Source organism: Oryctolagus cuniculus, chromosome 11 (genome assembly GCF_051225735.1).
Source record: "Oryctolagus cuniculus isolate XC-2025 breed Fujian yellow rabbit chromosome 11, ASM5122573v1, whole genome shotgun sequence".
NCBI classification, from domain to species: domain Eukaryota; kingdom Metazoa; phylum Chordata; class Mammalia; order Lagomorpha; family Leporidae; genus Oryctolagus; species Oryctolagus cuniculus.
Genome location: NC_142877.1, coordinates 23611511 through 23630789, shown reverse-complemented (window position 1 = coordinate 23630789; position 19279 = coordinate 23611511). Strand labels below are relative to the sequence as shown.

The 19279-nt window shown below is 42.7% G+C and overlaps 1 protein-coding gene across 3 annotated transcripts in view; it reads left to right on the top strand.

The window, feature by feature from the left end:
* ITCH (itchy E3 ubiquitin protein ligase) overlaps positions 1 to 17978 on the top strand; it is a 125853-nt gene extending 107875 nt beyond the window's left edge. For all 3 annotated transcript variants that reach the window (XM_051846160.3, XM_008256089.5, XM_089308096.1), the window contains 3 exons: positions 2332 to 2428; positions 4668 to 4740; positions 15375 to 17978. In XM_051846160.3, the coding sequence (XP_051702120.3) occupies positions 2332 to 2428; positions 4668 to 4740; positions 15375 to 15474 (270 nt within the window). In that variant the 3' untranslated portion in view covers positions 15475 to 17978. The remainder of the gene's footprint in view (positions 1 to 2331; positions 2429 to 4667; positions 4741 to 15374) is intronic.
* Positions 17979 to 19279: the final 1301 nt, after the last annotated feature.

Genomic DNA, 19279 nt, shown 5'->3' with positions numbered 1-19279 from the left:
ATATACTCAAAAGAATTGAAAGCAGACTTTTTTTTTTTTTTTTTTTTTTTTTTTTGACAGGCAGAGTGGATAGTGAGAGAGAGAGAGAGAGAAAGGTCTTCCTTTTGCCGTTGGTTCACCCTCCAATGGCCGCCATGGCTGGCGCACTGCGGCCTGTGCACCGCGCTGATCCGATGGCAGGAGCCAGGTGCTTCTCCTAGTCTCCCATGGGGTGCAGGGCCCAGGCACTTGGGCCATCCTCCACTGCCTTCCCTGGCCACAGCAGAGAGCTGGCCTGGAAGAGGGGCATCCGGGAAAGAATCCGGTGCCCTGACCGGGACTAGAACCCCGTGTGCCGGCGCCACTAGGTGGAGGATTAGCCTAGTGAGCCGCAGCGCTGGCCTGAAAGCAGACATTTAAATACTTATTTACCAGTGTTCATAGTAATATTATTCATTATCACCAAAAGGAGAAAATAATCCAAATGCCTATCAATGGATGAGTAGGTAAACAAAATGTGAGGGATGTAGGCTTGTATGTTTGTGATGGGATATTCATCCTTAAAGAAGAATGGCATGCCAAAGGAATAAACATTAAAAACTGTGAATTTTAATAAAAGTTAAGTAATCCAAATAGAAAGGGAGCTATCATGTGATTCCATTTATATGAGGTTCCTAGAATGGGCAGATTCATAGAGAAATATAGTAGTATAGAGGTTACCAAGGGCTACTAGAAATCAAATTGGAACTATGTTTAATATATACGTAGTTTTTGTTTGGGGTGATGAAAAAGTTCTGGCAATGTGGTGAAGATTATATAACATTGTGATTATACTTAATGCCATTGAGCTGTACTTTTTTTTTTTTTTTAAGATTTATTTATTTATTTGCAAGTCAGAGTTACACAGAGAGAGGAAGGGTCTTCCATCCGTTGGTTCACTCCCAATTGGCCGCGATGGCCGGAGCTGAGCCAGTCCAAAGAAAGGAGCCAGGAGCTTCTTCCGGGTCTCCCACGCAGGTGTAGGGTCCCAAGGACTTGGGCCGTCTTCTACTGCTTTCCCAGGCCATAGCAGAGAGCTGGATCAGTAGTGGAGCAGCAGGTACTCAAACCGGTTCTCTTAATGGATGCTGGCACTGTGGGCAGTGGCTTTACCCAGTGTGCCACAGCACTAGCCCTAGCTATACTCTTAACATGGATGAAATGGTATATTTTATGTTGTTTTAAAAAGTGTCTGCTGTACATGTTAAGAAATTCACGTGAGAAACAAAAGAATTTCTGTAACTTAAGGTTTACATTTTAAAATAACTGCACATGGGGCCGGTGCTGTGGCTTAGTGGGTAAAGCCACTGCCTGCAGTGCCGGCATCCCATATGGGCGCGGGTTCGAGACCAGGCTGCTCCACTTCCTATCCAGCTCTTGCTATGGCCTGGGAAAGCAGTAGAAGATGGCCCAAGTGCTTGGACCCTTGCACCCACGTGGGAGCACAATAGGTGAAAAATTATCACTCACAAAATACACTTGGCTGATCCAAGCTGGGCTTTTAACCTAACAGTGTTGACATCTGTGTCCCGCATTTGGTCTTGGCCTGACTCCAGCTTCCTGCTACTGCGGACCCTGGGAAGCAGTGGTAATGGCAAGTAGTTGGTTTCTGCCAACCACATGGAAGGCCTGGATTCAGTTCCAGCACCTTAGACCTAGCTTTAGACCTGGCTCAGTCTTAGCTATTGTAGGCATCTGGGGAGTGAATCAGCAATAGAAACTGGCTTGCTGTTTCTCTGTCTCTCAAACAAATAAGTAATTTTTGAAAATGTATTTGGGTGTACCAGAGTAATTGTGCTATAGGCTACAGACATCCTCCTAAAGCCTAATGTTTTGAGTTAGAATTGTAGTAGAGAAAACCCACATAATTCTGGTCTAGCTATACCACAACCTAAAGAGCATTGTGATATTATTGGGATATATCTAGATTAGAATTCTATGAGTTTGATTTCATTCATTCATAAAACTAAATCTGTAATGAACCATGCCTTGCATCTTATGCCTGAATGTCCCTTTTAGACAGGCAGATCTAGCAGAGTGGGGCTACCCTAGAAGAGCTTATCTTGAAAGTACATGAGTAGCAAGCTGTGGGGCCCAAGTCCTTCTTTTTCTCCCTTTAAAGGCGTGGTTCTAGAATCTATATAGAGGTAAGTTAGTTTGGCTTTGACAAACATGGAAAGGCCAGCTTCATCCAGAAGTCATTATCTAGTACAGCTGACACCAGGGTTTCCTTTAAGACTTGATCATTTCTATTATTTAGTGTGCTCAGTGTAACATATGACCTATGTATCTCTTTAAATGTGCTTTTAACAGTTTGTTAAAGAAATAGATAATGAGAAGAGAATGCGACTTCTGCAGTTTGTTACTGGAACCTGCCGATTGCCAGTAGGAGGATTTGCTGACCTCATGGGTATGTAGGAAAGTCATTTTTCCTATCCAAAATTGTTGTCACACTGCTATTAGATAAATATATCTACAACTTAAAGAAGTAACAAAGACAAGTTACCTTGTGTTTGTGTAAACTTGTAAATCACTCTGTAGGAATTTTTGGTTCTCGGGATGCAGCAGGTTAAGTGGTGACATCCCACTTCAAGTTCTGGCTGTTCTACTTCTAGTCCAGCTCCCTCTATTGCGCTTGGAGAGACAGCAGAAGATGGGGCCCTGCACCTATGTGGGAGACCCAATTAGAGTTCCCGGCTCCTGCCTTTAGCCTGGCCCAGCCCAAGTTGTGTGGCCATTTGGGAAGTGAACCAGCAGATGAAAGAGAAGGAATGATCCTTTCTCTCTCTCTCTCTCTCTCTCTCTCTCTCTCTCTCTCTCTCTCTCTCTTTCTCTCCCTCCCCCTTTATCTCTCTCCCCCCCCTCCTTTCTCTCTCTCCACCCCTCCCTTTCTCTCTCTCTCCCTTTCTCTCTCCCTCACCCTCTCCCTCTCCTTTTCCCTCTCTGTAACCCTTGCCTTTCAAATAAATAAACTTTAAAAAAGAAATTAACAAACTTTGACCTCAGGCTAGATGCCACAGTTAAACTCAATAGGATGGCACTCTTATGTGTGTATGTCTGTTTATTCATTCAGTTAGTCATTTGGTAAACAGTTCAGTGACTCCTATGAGCCAAGCACTATTGGTTGTTATTAATGATATAAGAATGTGCAGTAGTGATTTGTACTTTCCCTGTTGTGTTCAGAACCACTCTTCCCTATTAGTCTAGGAGCCCTTTGAGATATAGAGCCATATCTTCATCATCATTTAATTTCTGGAACATGCCACTGGTTCACTTCTCAAATGGCTACAATGGCTGGGGCTGGGCTAGGTCAAAGCCAGAAGCCCAGAAGTACATCTAGATCTTCCACATGCCTTGCAGTGGCCCAAAAATTTGGACCATTAGCAGGGGGCTGTGGAAGTAGAGCAGCCAGGACTCAAACTTGTGCTCCAATATGAGATGCTGGTCTTGCAGGCAGCAGCTTAACCCAGAGCACCACAATGCTGATCCTAGCATGATAATTTTAACTGTCCTTTTGAAATAATGATCATTTCCCATGTTTCTTAACTTTTTTTTATGTAACTACTTTCAAAAACAATCTGTTGTTAAATACAATAATCTTACCAATTTGTGTTTATACTAGGTTTAGTCAGGTGGGACATGAGAAAATTCCTTGTGCATGATGGTCTCCTATATTGCAGAACATTTAGAATATATGGCTAGTTCCAATCATTATGACCAGACGTAAATATTTCTAGGGAGTAGTAGTGGCCTTTTAGAAAACCAGTGCTGGGGCCGAAGCTATGGTGTAACGGGTAAAGCCGCCGCCTGCAGTGCCAGCATCCCATATGGGTGTTGGTTGAGTCCTGGCTTCTCCACTTCCAATCCAGCTGCCTGCTAATGTACTTGGGAAAAGCAGCAGAAGATAGCCCATGTGCTTGGACCCCTACACCCACATGGGGGACCCGGTAGTAGAAGCTCCTGGCTTGTAGCTTCAGAGCAGCCCAGCTCCAGCTGTTTTGGCTATTTGAGAAGTGAACCAGCTGGTGGAAGATCTTTCTCTCTCTCCTTCTCTCTCTCTAACTCTGCCTTTCATAAATAAATCTTTTAAAAAATAAAATCAGTGCTATATGATCCCCATTTATAGCTATCTTCAGAAGATAAATGAGAGGCAACAGAATTGGTGTGTAGGTGTGGGTATTAGTGTAGGTATATATTTGCTACAGGATCTCTAAGTGCGATTTACTAGGATATTTACATTTAATAAAGTTTCAAAAATTTTGTACTTAAGTTTTATTTTATAAAGCAGTAGATTGTAATTTCTCTATTATATTTAAAACAACTAAAATTAAGCTTTTTAGACTTATGTGAGCTATTATTAATCATTCTGGCTAAGGAATTCTAGATATAACTATATATATGCCCCGTTCCTCTTGGGGATATGTTAACGAAATGGTCCTCAGACTTTTGTGTGTCACAATTACCTGGAAGCTTAACAGAAACATCGCTTAGCTCTCCATGTAAAGCTTCTCACTCTGTGGGCTTTGGGGTAGGGCCTTTGGATTTGTGATTCCAACAAATTCCATGATTATGCTGATGCTGCTGGAGTAGGGATTACATTTTCAGAACCACTGGACTAATGAACTGTTTATTATTTCATTATGTTTTAGGGAGCAATGGACCACAGAAATTCTGCATTGAAAAAGTTGGAAAGGAGAATTGGTTACCCAGAAGTCATACTTGGTAAGTAAGATCAGAAACAATGGAAAAAATAGCATTTTACAGTTATCCTGTAGCTGTTCAAAGTGTTAGAAATTCAAAATGAGTGGGGCCAACGTTGTGGCATACACCACCTGCGATGTCAGCATCCCATATGGGCACTGGTACAGGGCTGGCTGCCTCACTTTGATCCAGCTCCTTGCTTACGCATCTGGGGGAAGCAGTGGAAGATGGCCCAAGTCCTTGGGCCTCTGCCAACCATGTGGAAGACTTGGAAGAAGCTCCTGGCTCCTGCTTCACCCTAGCCAAGCTCTGGCTGTGGCAGCCATTTAAGGAGTGAACCAATGAATGGAAAATATCTCTCTCTCTTCCTCTTCTCTAGTTCTACATTTCAGATAAATAAATTAAAAAAAAACTTTAAAAATTTCAAAATGAAATATTTTCCCTTTGGCACACAATTATTTTTATTTTATTTATTTTTTATTTTTTTGAGAGGCAGAGTGGACAGTGAGAGAGACAGAGAGAAAGGTCTTCCTATTGCCACTGGTTTACCCTCCAATGGCCGCCGCGGCCAGCGTACTGTGGCCGGCGCACCATGTTGATCCGAAGGCAGGAACCAGGTGCTTCTCCTGGTCTCCCATGGGGTGCAGGGCCCAAGCACTTGGGCCATCCTCCACTGCACTTCCCTGGCCACAGCAGAGAGCTGGCCTGGAAGAGGGGCAACCAGGACAGAAACCGGTGCCCCAACCAGGACTAGAACCTGGTGTGCCTGTGCCGCAAGGCGGAGGATTAGCCTATTGAGCCATGGCGCTGGCCTCGGCACACAATTATTTTTAGCAGCTTTAAAAAAAAAAAAAAGATTTATTTATTTATTTGAAAGAGTTACACAGAGAGAAGGAGTAGCGAGAGAGAGAGAGGTCTTCCATCTGCTGGTTCACTTCCCAACTGGCCACAACAGCTGGAGCTGTGCCTATCCAAAGCCAGGAGCTAGGAGCTTCTTTCAGGTTTTCCCACATGGGTGCAAGAGCCCAAAGATTTGTGCCATCTTCTACTTCTTTCCCAGGCCACAGCAGAGAGCTGTACTGGAATTGGCGCCCATGTGGGATGCCAGCACTGTAGGTGGCACCTTTACCTGCCACACGCCACAGTGCTGGCCTTTAAAGTAGTTTTATTGAGGCATAATGTATATACCATAAAATTTATCTCTTTTAATTCTATGATATTTAGTACATTTACAGAGGAGTATACTCATTACTACAGTCCAGTTTGGGAGTGTTTATTTGTTTTTGTTTTTGTTTTTTAGAGAGATTTATTTATTTGAAAGGTAGAATTACAGAGATGGTGAGGTAGAGGCCCAGAAAGAGATCTTCCATCTGCTATTTTACTCCCTAAATGGCCGCAACAGCCAGGTCTGGGCCTGGCTGGAGCCAAGAACCAGGAGCTTCATCCGGGCCTCACAATGTTGGCAGGAACCCAAACACTTGAGCCATCTTTTGCTGCTTTTCCCAGGGCACTAGCAGGAAGCTGGATTGGAAGTGGAGCAGCCAGGACTGGATCGGCACTCTTGTGGAATGCCGGCATCACAGGCGTTGGCTTAACCTGCTTTCCGCACAGTCCAGTTTTAGAGTGTTTTCTTTACCCTAAATTTTGTTATTTCCTTCATTCCAAAATAATCAGTTTTGCTCATTTGAAGCCAGTGCCTTTCTCCACCTCTGTAATTTTCTTTAAATGTAATATTTGATTACTTTTTTCTCTGAAAGAACGCAAAGTTGAGAGCTCTACTTTCTAATATGGTGACCAGAAATCCTTTTTTTTTTTTTTTTTTTTTTTTAAGATTTATTTATTCATTTGAGAGGCAGTTACTGACAGAGAGAGAGAGGGAGAGAGACAAAGAGATTGGTCCTCCATCCACTGGTTCACTCCCCAAATGGCTGCAACAGCCAGAGCTGGCCTGATCTGAAGCCAGGAGTCAGGAGCTTCTTCAGATCTCCCACGTGGGTACAGAGGGCCAAGCATTTGGCCATTTTCCACTGCCTTCCCAGGCCCTAAGCAGAAAGCTGGATTGCAGGAGGAGCAGCTGGGACATGAACCCAGTGCCCTTAGGGCATGCTGGCACTGCGCATAGAGGCTTAACCTACTAAGCCACAGTGCCTGTCCCTAGAAATACTATTTTCTCTCTTTTATTTTATTTGAAAGGTAAAGAAAGAAAAAAGCGGCCGGCGCCGCGGCTCAATAGGCTAATCCTCCACCTAGTGATGCGGGCACACCGGGTTCTAGTCCCGGTCAGGGCGCCGGATTCTCCCCGGTTGCCCCTCTTCCAGGCCAGCTCTCTGCTGTGGCCCAGGAGTGCAGTGGAGGATGGCCCAAGTCCTTGGGCCCTGCACCCCATGGGAGACCAGGAGAAGCACCTGGCTCCTGCCATTGGATCAGAACAGTGCGCCAGCCACAGCGGCCATTGGAGGGTGAACCAACAGCAAAGGAAGACCTTTCTCTCTCTCTCTCTCACTGTCCACTCTGCCTGTCAAAAAGAAAAAAAAAAAAAAGAGAAAAATATCTTCCTTCTGCTTCTTCTGGGTTTACCACATGGGCGCAGGGGCCCAAGGACTTGGGCTATCTTCTGCTGCTATCCCAGGCCACAGCAGAGAGCTGGATTGGAAGTGCAGCAGCCGGGACTCGAACCAGTGCCCATATGGGATGCCGGCACTGCCGGCAGTGGCCTTACCCACTCTGCCACAGTGTGGTCCCCTTAAGTGGCATCTTAACCCATGTAACAATGGCCACCCGTATTTTCTCATTTTAAATGTATTAACCACATCTCTAAACATATATAAAACTGAGAACCAACCTTAATTATTACCTCAAATGCAATAATATGTTAGGGTTCAACCTAATGTCAATAATATTTGAACTTTATTTTCTAGGACATATTACAGTGGTTGCATATGGATATTCCTTTTTTTCCCCACTCTCATCTTTTGACAGTTTAATGTCTTTTCCCTTAGATTTTCATACATAGATCTAAAAAATTCTTTTTTAAAGATTTTTTTATTTGTTTGGTTGAAATGCAGAGTGATAGGGGCTGGCATTGTACACAGATTATTCCACTCTTTGCAATGCCAGCATCCCATGTGAGTGCCAGTTATGGTCCCAGCTGCTCCACTTTTGATCCAGCTCCCTGCTAATGTGCCTATAAAAGCAGTTCCTGGCTTCTGGCTCAGCTCTAGCTGTTGCAGCAATTTGGGGAGAGAAGATATCTCCCCTCCTCCCTCTCTCCCCATCTCCCTCTCTCCCCGTCTCCCTCTCTCCCCGTCTCCCTCTCTCCCCGTCTCCCTCTCTCCCCGTCTCCCTCTCTCCCCGTCTCCCTCTCCTCCTCTGTACTTCTACCCCTCTCTCCCCCCACTCCCCATCTCCCTCTCTCCCTGTCTCCCTCTCTCCCTCTCCCTCTAAAATAAATAAGTAAATCTTCAAAAAGACAGAAAGAAGGAAAGGCAAAGTGATAGAGAGCTTCCATCTATTGGTTCACTCCCCAAATGCCCACAAATAGCCAGAGCTAGACAAAGCTAAAGCAAAGCCAGGAGCTAGAAATTACCACGTGGGTGGCAGGGTCTCAAGTAGTCGGGACTTCATTTGCTGATTTCCAGGCCCATTGCAGGAAGCTGTTTGAAGGTGAAGTAGCTGTGACTTAAAACTGGCATTACAGTATGTGGTGCTGGTGTCCCAGGCTGTGGCTTAACGTGCTGCACCACAACATCCACTTCAAGTTGTCTTTAATAAATAACAATTTCCTTGATATGTAATTCACATACATTAAACTCACACTGTTAAAGTGTGCAATTCCGTAGTTTTTAAAATATGTATAGGGTTATACGACCTTCACCACTATCTAATTATAGAACATTTTTTTAAAAGATTTATTTTATTTATTTAAAAGGTACGGTTAGAGAGAGATCTTCCATCCACTGGCTCACTCCCTAGATGGCTGCAATGGCTAGGACTAGAGCAGCCTGAAGCCAGGAGCTTCTTTCAGGTCTCCCATATGGGTAAAGGGCCCAAGTACTTACTTGGGCTGTCTTCTGGTGCTTTTCCAAGCACATTAACTGGGAGCTGGATTGGAAGTAGAACAGCCATGACTGGAACTGGCATTCATATAGGATGTTGGCATCACATGTGGCAGCTTTAGCTGCTATGCCATGACATCAGACCACAGAACATTGTTTTTCATCACAAAAAGGAACTGTATAAATTTAGCAGTCACTCCCCATTTGCCGCTCTTGGTAACTACTTTCTGTCTCTGCAGATTTTTCTATTACAAACATTTCCTATAAATGGAATCATACAAGATGTATGTAGCCTTTTGTATCTGGCTTCTTTCACATAGCATGATGTTTCAAGTTTTTCCACATTGTAGTATATGCCAGTATTTAATTCCCTTTTTATTGTGATAAAATATATATAACATAAAATTTGTCATTTTAACCTTTTTTTTAATTCTATTCATTTATTTGAATGGTAGAGTTAGAGAGAGAGATGGGGAGAGGCAGAGAGAATCTTCCCTCTACTGGTTCCCTCGCCAGATAGCTGCAATAGCCAGGGCTAAGCCAGGCCGGAGCCAGGATCTTCATCTGGGTCTCTCATGTGGGTGGCAGGGGCCAAAACACTGTACCATCTTCTGCTTCTCGCAGGCCATCAGCAGCAAGCTGGTTCAGAAATGGAGCAGCCAGGACACAAACTGGTACCCAGATGGATGCCTGCGTTGCAGGCAGCAGGTTTACTGCTGTTCCACACTGCTGAACCCAATTTTAACCATTTTTGTGTGTGTAGATTGGCATTAAGTACATTCACACTGTTAGGCAGTCACCACTGTCCATCTCTAACTTCATCTTATAAAATTGAATTAGTATGCCTCACTACTATGCTTTCTGTTTCTGGCAGGCATCATTCTACTGAGTTTCTATGATTTTTGACTCCTTTAAGTACTTTTTAAGTGTAGAATCATGGCCTGTTTGTCCTTTTGTGATTGACTTATTTTACTTAAAATAATGCCTTTACGGTTTGTGTGTATTGTAGCCTGTATCATAACTTCCTCCCTCTTCAAAGTTGCATAATATTCTGTTGTATGTACCACATTTTATTAATCCACATATCAGTAGAAACTTGAGATCTTTCTACCGTTTGACCATATTGAATAATGCTGTTATAAAACAAAGATTTGTAAGTATCTATTCATGTCCCTGCTTTTAATTCTTTTGGGCATTTATCTAGAAGTAGAATTGAGAGGTCATATTATAATTCTCTTTTAAGTTTTTGGGGAACCACCATTGTTGTCTTCTGTTTTTAGATAATAGCCGATCAAATGGATTTAAAGTAGTATCTCACAGGTTTTTTTCTTTGTTTCACTAATGATGAATGATGTTGAGCATCTTTTCATGTGCTTGCTGGCTATTTGTATCTTTAGAGAAGTTCTTATCCTTCACTGATGTTTTTGGAGTTCCTTGGTTTGTTTTGTTTGTATCTTTTCATTGTGTTGCAAGAATTCTTTATATGTTCCAGATACCAATCCCTTATCATATAAATATAATTTCAGATTTTTTTCCATTTTGTAGGTTATTTTGATAAAGTTAAATGTGTCTTTTTCTTTTTCACATGTATGCTTGATATCTTATCAGAGAAACCATAGCTTAACTGAACTTCACAAAGATTTGTTTTCTTCTAAGAATTTTAGATCTTAACATTTATTTATTTTTTAAAAAATTATTGGGGCCAGCATTGTGGCATGATGGGTTAAGCCACCACCTGCAACGCTGGCATCCTTTATGGGCGCTGGTTGGAGTCTTGGTTGCTCCACTTCCGATCTAGCTCCCTGCTAATGCACCTAGGAAAGTGGCAGAAAATGGCCAAATTCTTGGGCCTCTGCACCTATGGAGGAGACCAGGTTGAAGCTCCTGGTTCCTGGCTTCACACTGGCCCAACCCTGACTGTAGTGACCATTTGGGGAGTAAGCCAGTGGATGGAAGACTTCTCTCTTCTCTCTCTCTGTAACTCTGCCCTTCAAATAAATAAAATAAATCTTTTTTAAAATTTATTTTATGTATTTAATAGGCAGAGGGAGAGACGGAGAAAGAGATCTTCCATCTGCTTGTTCACTCCATAAATAACTGAAACAGCCAGGGCTGGGCCAGGCTGAAGCCAGGAACTCAGAATTCCATCTACATCTCCTACATGGATGGCAGGGGCCCAAGTATCTAGGTCATCCTATGCTACTTTTTCAGATTCATTAGTAGAGAGATTGGGGGATGGAACAGCCAGAACTTGAACTAGTGCTATGATAAACATGATATGCTGGCATTGCAGGCAGCAGCTTAACCTGCTGTGGCACAACACTGGCCTCGATCTTAACATTTAGGTCTCTGATCCATTGTCTCTCTTTGTTCATGGTATAAGGTAGGCATCTGTCTTTTTATTTATTTGAAAGGTAGAGTTGGCAGGGGTGGGGGAGAGATCTTTCATCCATTGGTTCACTCCCCCAAATGGCTGCATCTGGGGCCAGTGCTGTGGCGCAGCGGGTTAAAGCCCCAGCCTGCAGCACTGGCATGCCATATGGGTGCTGGTTTGAGTCCTGGCTGCTCCACTTCTGATCCAGATCCCTGCTAATGCATCTGGGAAAGCAATGGAGGATGGCCCAAGTCCTTGGGCCCCTGTACCCATGTGGTAAAGCCAGAAGAAGCTCTTGGCTCCTGGCTTCAGATCGGCTCAGCTCTGACCATTGTGGCCATTTGGGGAGTGAACCAGCAGTTGGAAGACATCTCTCTCTCTCCTTCCCTCTGTCTCTACCTCTCTCTATAACTCTGTCTTTCAAATAAATCAGTCTTTGGAAAAAAAAAAAAAAAAATGGCTGCAACTGCCAAGGCTAGGCCAGGCTGAAGCCTCGAACCTGGAGTTTTTCAGGTCTGCCATGTGGGTATAGGGGCCCAAGCACTTGGGTCATCCTATGTTGCTTTCCCAGGTTCATTAGCAGGGAGCTGGATTGGAAGTGGAGTAGTCAGGGCTTGAACCATTGCCCATGTGTGTGTGATGCTGGTGCTACAGGCAGTGGCTTAACCTAGTATGTCACGATGCTGGCCCCACCTTCATTTTTTACATATAGATATCCAGTTGTCTCAGTATCATCTATACTATTCTTTCTCCCATTGAATGATCTTGGCACCCTTGTTGAAATTAATTGATTATAAAATATGGTTTTAATTTCTGAATTTTCAGTTCTGTCCTGTTGATCTCTATCTTTAATGGCAGCAGCACATTGCCTTTATTACTGTAGTTTTATCAAAAGTTTGAAATTTGGAGGTGTGCATCCTCAGCTATTTCAAGGTTGTCCTGACTATTCTGGACTCCCTGGATACCATATGAATTTTAGGATCAACTTGCCTATCTCTACATAGGATTCAGTTGGGATTTTTGTATGAAATGGTAGATCAATTAAGAGAATATTGTCGGCCGGCGCCGTGGCTCACTAGGCTAATCCTCCACCTAGCAGCGCCAGCACACCGCGTTCTAGTCCCGGTCGGGGCGCCGGATTCTGTCCCGGTTGCCCCTCTTCCAGTCCAGCTCTCTGCTGTGGCCTGGGTGTGCAGTGGAGGATGGCCCAAGTGCTTGGGCCCTGCACCCCATGGGAGACCAGGAGAAGCACCTGGCTCCCGCCTTCGGATCAGCGCGGTGTGCCGGCCGCAGTGTGCCGGCCGCGGCGGCCATTGGAGGGTAAACCAACAGCAAAGGAAGACCTTTCTCTCTGTCTCTTTCTCTCTCTCACTGTCCACTCTGCCTGTCAAAAAAAATTAAAAAAAAAAATTCCCTCATCTAACAAATATGAAGTCTTCTGATCCATGAATGTGGATGTCTTTCCATTTTCACATCTATTTTAACAATGTTTTATAGTTTTCATTGTGTAAGTCTTAACACTTTTTTTCTTAAATTTATTTAGCATTCTTTTTGATGCTATTATAAGTGGATTTTTTTTTTTTAATTCGAAAGGAAGAGACAGCGATCTCCAATCCACTGGTTCACTCCCCAGATTCCTATATCAGCTTGAAGCCAGGAGCTAGGAACTCAATCTGGATCTCTCAGTGGATGGCAGAGATACAATTACTTGCGCCATCACCACTGCCTCCCAGGATGTGCAGTAGCAGGGAGCTGGAATCAGGAGCAGAGCTGGGACTTGAACACCCCCACCCCCACCCCCCCACCCCCGCCATCACCGGGCACTCTGATACGAGATGCAGGCATCCCAAGCAGCAGCAGGAGTTGTTGCTCTTCTTCTTCTTCTTCTTTTAATTAATTAATTAATTGAAAGGCAGGGGGTAGAGAGATCTTTGATCTGCTGATTCACTCCCCAAATGGCTGCATTCACTCCCCAGGACTGGGCCAGACCAAAGCCAGGAGCCTAGAACTCCATCCGGGTCTCCCTGCTTTCCCAGGTGCATTAGCAGGTAGCTCAGTGGGAAGCAGAGCAACTGGAACTCAAACCAGTGCTTCCATATGGGATGCCAGTGTCCTAGGTGGCAGCTTAACCTGCTGTGTTACAACACCAGCCAAGTGGCTTCCTCACCTCTGTCAGACAGCTGCCCCTGGGATTGTTAATTTCATTTTTTGATTGTTGATTGCTAGTGTATAGAAATACAATTAATATCTGCATTTTCCTCTTAGACACATTTTGATCTCACCTTTAATCCCTTATTTTCCAACTTGGAACAGACTTTGCTGTGCTGCAGTTATAGTGTTGCAAACAACTTAGCTCAGGTACACCTGTAAACCAGCCTCATTACTTTGTCAGGATGCATGTTTCCATTTGCAAGAACTAACACTAGATGTACATTTCTTTTCATGGCAGCATTTTTTTTTTCCCCTATGGCAAAGATTTTTCACCCTCCATTGGCTGCCTCTTTTTTTTTTTTTTTTTTTTTTTTTTGACAGGCAGAGTGGACAGAGAGAGAGAGACAGAAAGGTCTTCCTTTTGCCGTTTGCGGTGCACTGCTCTGATCCGAAGCCAGGAGCCAGGTGCCTCTCCTGGTCTCCCATGGGGTGCAGGGCCCAAGCACTTGGGCCATCCTCCACTGCACTGCCAGGCTACAGTAGAGAGCTGGCCTGGAAGAGGGGCAACTGGTACAGAATCCGGCAACCGGACTGGGACTAGAACGCAGTGTGCCGGCGCCGCGAGGCGGAGGATTAGGCTATTGAGCTGCAGCGCCCGCCCAATGGCAAAGATTTTTCTAAACCTTATCCTAAAAATATATGAGGACAAGGCTTTGGGACAGATTCATTATGTATTATAATGATACTGATAGGCCCCCATATTACAAGATGTCCTTTTAAAAACTCACAACTGGGGCTGGCATTGTGGCACAGTGGGTTTAGCCTCTGCCTGTGACACTGTGACATACTGGAGCACTGATTCAAGTCCCCGCTGCTCTTCCCATTCTACTCCCTTCTGATGTGCCTGAGAAAGCAGCCATCCACATGGGAGATCTGGATGGAGTTCCAGGCTCCTAGCTTTGGCCTGGCCCAGACCAAGCTGTTGTGGCCATTTGAGAAATGAACCAGCAGATGGAAGATCTCTTTCTGACTTTCTCCCTCTCTGTCACTCTGCTTTCAAATAAAATAAGCCTTTTTTTTTTATTTTTTTACTATAAAATAAATCTTAAAAAAAACACAGCCACCAGTAGGACAGAGAAATTCAATGGGAATAGAATATTAGAGCAGAAAATAGTTTCCTATTCTTAAAAAGGTATAATTTAGGGGCTGGCACTGTGGTGTAGCAAGTAAAAGCCACTGTCTGCAGTGCCAGCATCCCACATGGGCACTGGTTTGAGTCCCAACTGCTCCACTTCCATCTGGGGAGTGAACCGGAGAATGGAAGACCTTTCTCTAACTCTGCCTTTCAAATAAATAAATAAATAAGTATCTTTATTAGAAAAGGGGTATAATTTAAATTTTGATAAGAGACCCTATGGCCCACAGTTACTCTCTGGTCCTTTCCAGAGAACATCTGCTGATCGCTGAGGAAGATCAGAGTGAATGAGGGCATTTTAGTATGTGAGGAGCACCTGGTGCTGTGCTGAGTGCTTGTTTCTTGCCTCTGAGAGATAACTGTTGTTACTCTCATTCTCGCAGACCAGAAACTGAGACTTGGTAAGTTAGGGAGCACTTGCTTAAAGACCTGGTGACAGAGCTGGAATTTGAACCCAGTTTTGCCTGACTTTAAAATCAGTGTTGTGTGGCAGGCATTTGGTGCTTTGGTTAAGTCATCCTGTATCAGAGGGCCTGGTTCAAGTCCTGGCTCCTCTGTTTCTTGCTAATACACTCTCTGGGATGTGTGATGGTGATGGCAGGTAATGGCTCAAGTGCTTGGGTCCCTGACACCTACACTTATATGAGAGACCTTGATGGAGTTCTGGGCTGTTGGTGTCAGCCTGACCCAGTCCTGACTCTGGTGAGCTTTTTGGGAGTAAATTACTAAGTGAAAGATCTCTCCCTCTTTTCTCTCTCTCTTTCTTCCTTTCAAATGAAAATAAGTGAAATTAAAACCAGTGTTTGCTTTACTACACTGCCCATGTGATTCTTTGTATATTTCCTTTTCTCAAGCTTACAAAATTTTTTTTTTTTCCCAGTTTTAACCGCCTGGACCTGCCACCCTACAAGAGCTATGAGCAACTGAAGGAAAAGCTGTTGTTTGCCATTGAAGAAACAGAAGGATTCGGGCAAGAGTAACTTCTGAGAACTTGTACCACCAAAGGATAAGAACTTACTTGCAATGCTTGTCCTTTTCCTTCTCTGCTTGTTGCACATCTTGTTGTAAAGTTGGACTGTGACTTTAGAGAGTTACTGAGTATAAGTAAATTTGTCTCCCAGTGATTCTGGATTTCTCTCCAGCACTTCCAGAAATCTTATCTGCAAATGACTTGTGAAACCTTACTTAACATGAGATTTAACAGCAATGAAATCTGCCCTGTCTTATTCTACTAGATTGTTTCCTTAACAATTCTATATTTGTGTCAGAAGTCTCACTTGGGAGTAGGGTTTTGTATTTTTGAGATTCTGCAGATATGCCGGGAAGTCCCTTAGTAACAGCAATATACAAGATCTTCCTGTTAAGCCTCTTGATAAGAGGTATATGTTAAAAACACAGGCTTGGCCCAGTTTCTGGGGATGTGAACAGACCTAGAGCTTGTGCTCTTCCTCTCATTTCAGCCTGGCCTGACTGTTTTTCCTTTCTGGAGCATGAATCTGTGCATCATTTTGATGTTATTCCTGGAAGTGATGCAAGACTCTTCCATCTCCTCTACAGAGTAGTTTTGTCTGTGTGACTTCAGGGAAAAGCTGCTCCTCGCCCACAAAGGACTTCACACCTCTCCTCATTTGGAAGTTTGATTGTTTTAATTGCCTTGAAAATACTAAACTTTACAAACAATATTGACACCATGGTTCCTTCACTGTTTCTAAAAGTTAATCTAGAATTGGAATTCATCTAGCTGAATTCATCTAAGACCATCATTGATGATATTTGTATCTTACAATTTTATTTTAATCCAACAACTTCAATTATGTTTAATTATTGCTAAGGAGTTCAAATTGTAACCAGAGTACTTTTCTAGTCCAATCAGAGGTCAATGAAACAGCTTCTAAATTATATTTTCATTTAGGAGGAAGAACTGTGGTACTGGCTAAAGAGAAGGTGGTAACATCTAGTAACCACAGAATTATATTCTCTGCATGAATTAGAAGTCTTCAGATTTTTCATTTCTTTGACACATGGTGGAGTAACCATTGCCATTCTTTACATTGTACTGTATTGGATTAATATCCCTCATCTGTAATATCCTTTTCACCCACAAAAATTGAGCAGATTTTCCTTTTTTCCCATGACTATTTAATTTTAGACTGCTCCGTTAGTAACTGATTAATGCACTTTGAACATCTACATAGTTAATTCTTTGAACTTGGCCTACCGTAGACAGTTAAGAAGGCTGCTGTGATAAATTTGACTTTATTGGCCAGCAGTCCCTGTACTAGCTGAACCCTGAGGACAGCCTTCTAACTCATGTAACAGAGACGCTGGTATGTTTCAGTGTGAGAGCATGAACAAGCAGCATTAAGCTAAAAATAAGCGGAGAGTAGTAGGCTCCCATTCCATATAGAAAGAAGAATTATTTTTATTCCTATCTGCTCTTCCTGTTTACAAACTAGAACAACCACAAAAGCATTTTTTAACTTGTGTATCTGTCTCCAAGACACTGCCATCGTAAAGCAGAGACTTACATGAGTGAAAGGGTTGCCTGATTCAGAAATTCTCAGTGTAATAGGAAGATTAGGCTCTCCCCAACATTCTTTGTTTTTTATTTTACATACCCCAGGAAAAATAGTAGGGTATACTAAAAGTCGAAAAGTCCTGGTTGTTTCCAAAACAGGGACTTTCTGCCTTTTTTTTTTTGGTAAGGGAAATAATGCTGTTGCTTCGTCTTACAGAACGAATGTCTGCCAACTACCCATTCATTATATAAGTCTGAACTTTGATAATATGTGGCTATGGAGATTAAGCCTTCTATTAAGACTTCCTATTGAGGTGAATTCTCATATTGAAATGTAGTTCCTGCAATATTTACTAGAGATTTATGAGATTAAATTAAGAGATAATGTAAAAAATAGACCTTTTTTTTTTTTGGTTCTACATAATGCTTCATGATTCACTTAGGGACCTAGAAATATTGTGTGAAAATGTATAAATATTACCCAAAAGGCTTTCTGCCCTATATTTTTAAAATACAGAATAGCTATATTTGAAGTAGTCCTGGCCCTAGTTCTATAGGGCTTGGCTATTTAATATTTTTATGGAAGAAATGTTTAGTTCTGGAAAAGGTAAATGCTTGTATATATTTTTGCAGCCTGGGATCTCCCCTACTCCATATCTTCCTTTAATTTAAGTGGCCACATGTATATGTCTTCCCTGCTGTGTTAGGAAAATGGGGGCTGGATATCCCAAGAATCAGAGGTTATATAAAAATTCTGCAAATAGACAGCAGACATAAATTAAATTTTGGTCCAAACTGAACATTTGGAAATAGATTTATTGTAAGTGTTTAATTAGAGCTTTTCTTAAATCTGAACTAAATTGCTTTTAAAAGTCCTTTTTCTTTGTAAGCATTGTAAATGCTAATAAATCCTGTTAATTTTTTTACTGCATGTTACATTGAAATAAAAACAAGGTAAATGAGCAATTGCCTTATTTTTCTGCTCTTTTCAGGGTTTGGGGAAAATAGCGATCCACAGCCTGGGTCAGGAGGGAAGGACCTCACTTGTTTCATCAAATGGAGTGGTTTAAAACTGATCTAGTAACTCATAATAATGATTTTCTGCTGTCTTTTATGGCCTCATGCCAGTGCAGAAGAATCCAATTTCATAATACTTACAATAACTCTATTTAAAATTCAGCTGCTGATTTTCATCAAGAGATTGACACGCCAAAGTTGCTTCATCAGAAATTTTAATGAAGTATAACTCAGCTACCCACAAAGGTCTCATCCTAAATGAACTATTTCAGTCAAGCTCACTGTACTGCTTTTTATTGATTTGGTTAATAATCTGCAGTGTTATCAAGGGTGACTCGTGGAATTACACCTCTCCTCAGTGTGTATTCCTGTCTTTGTTTGGTTGTAACTCCATCCTTCTTCACTCCTCTAGGGGTGACTTCTGCTCAGTAGTGTTGGTATCTCCAGCCCCCCCCACCCCATGCCCTTTTCTCTTCGAGTTATTTACACTATTGTTTGTTATATGTTTTCATTAACTAAAAACAGGGAATAGTGCACTGGATTGTATATTACTGTATTGGAGTACCTTTATTTTCTTGAACTGTTTTCAGATACTCAGGTAACCCTGCAACTATCACGGAGAGCCAGGTGCTTTTATAAAGTTCCTTCAGGGGATTGGTTCGTTTGCCTTTCCTTAAAAGATGTAAGACTTTGTTTATAATTAAACTGGTTTGGTCCCTCATTTGCACACTTTTCTGTTAGTCTTGGGTAAGAAGGTTTTCCTCACCTGCAGAGAATCCTTCTCTGTGATTGACTCCTATTAAACTTTCTCTGCTTGCTATTCTAAGTGGCAAGTTACAGCCTGTTCTGTGGAGTAGAAAAACTAGAAAGAGATACTCAGGTGAAATTGAATTTGGTATCTGTGTTGAGGATGAATACATCTGCAGGGGCCATTGACAAACATAAAGCTTCTATTTGAATAACTTTTTTTAAATTTATTTGAAACTGAGCAAAAGATCTTCCATCTGCTGGTTCACTCTCCAAATTCCTGAAACTGCCAGGACTGGGCCAGGCTGAAGTGACCTGGAACTCAATCTGGGTCTCCCACATGAGTGTCAGGAACCCAAGAACTTGGGTCATCATCTACTGCCTCCCAGGACACATCAGCAGGAAGCTGGAATTGGAAAAAGAAAACAAGATTTGAACCCAGCCAGGCACTCTGTTTATGGGATGTGGGTGTCCCAGATGGCCTCCTAACTGCTATGCCAAAT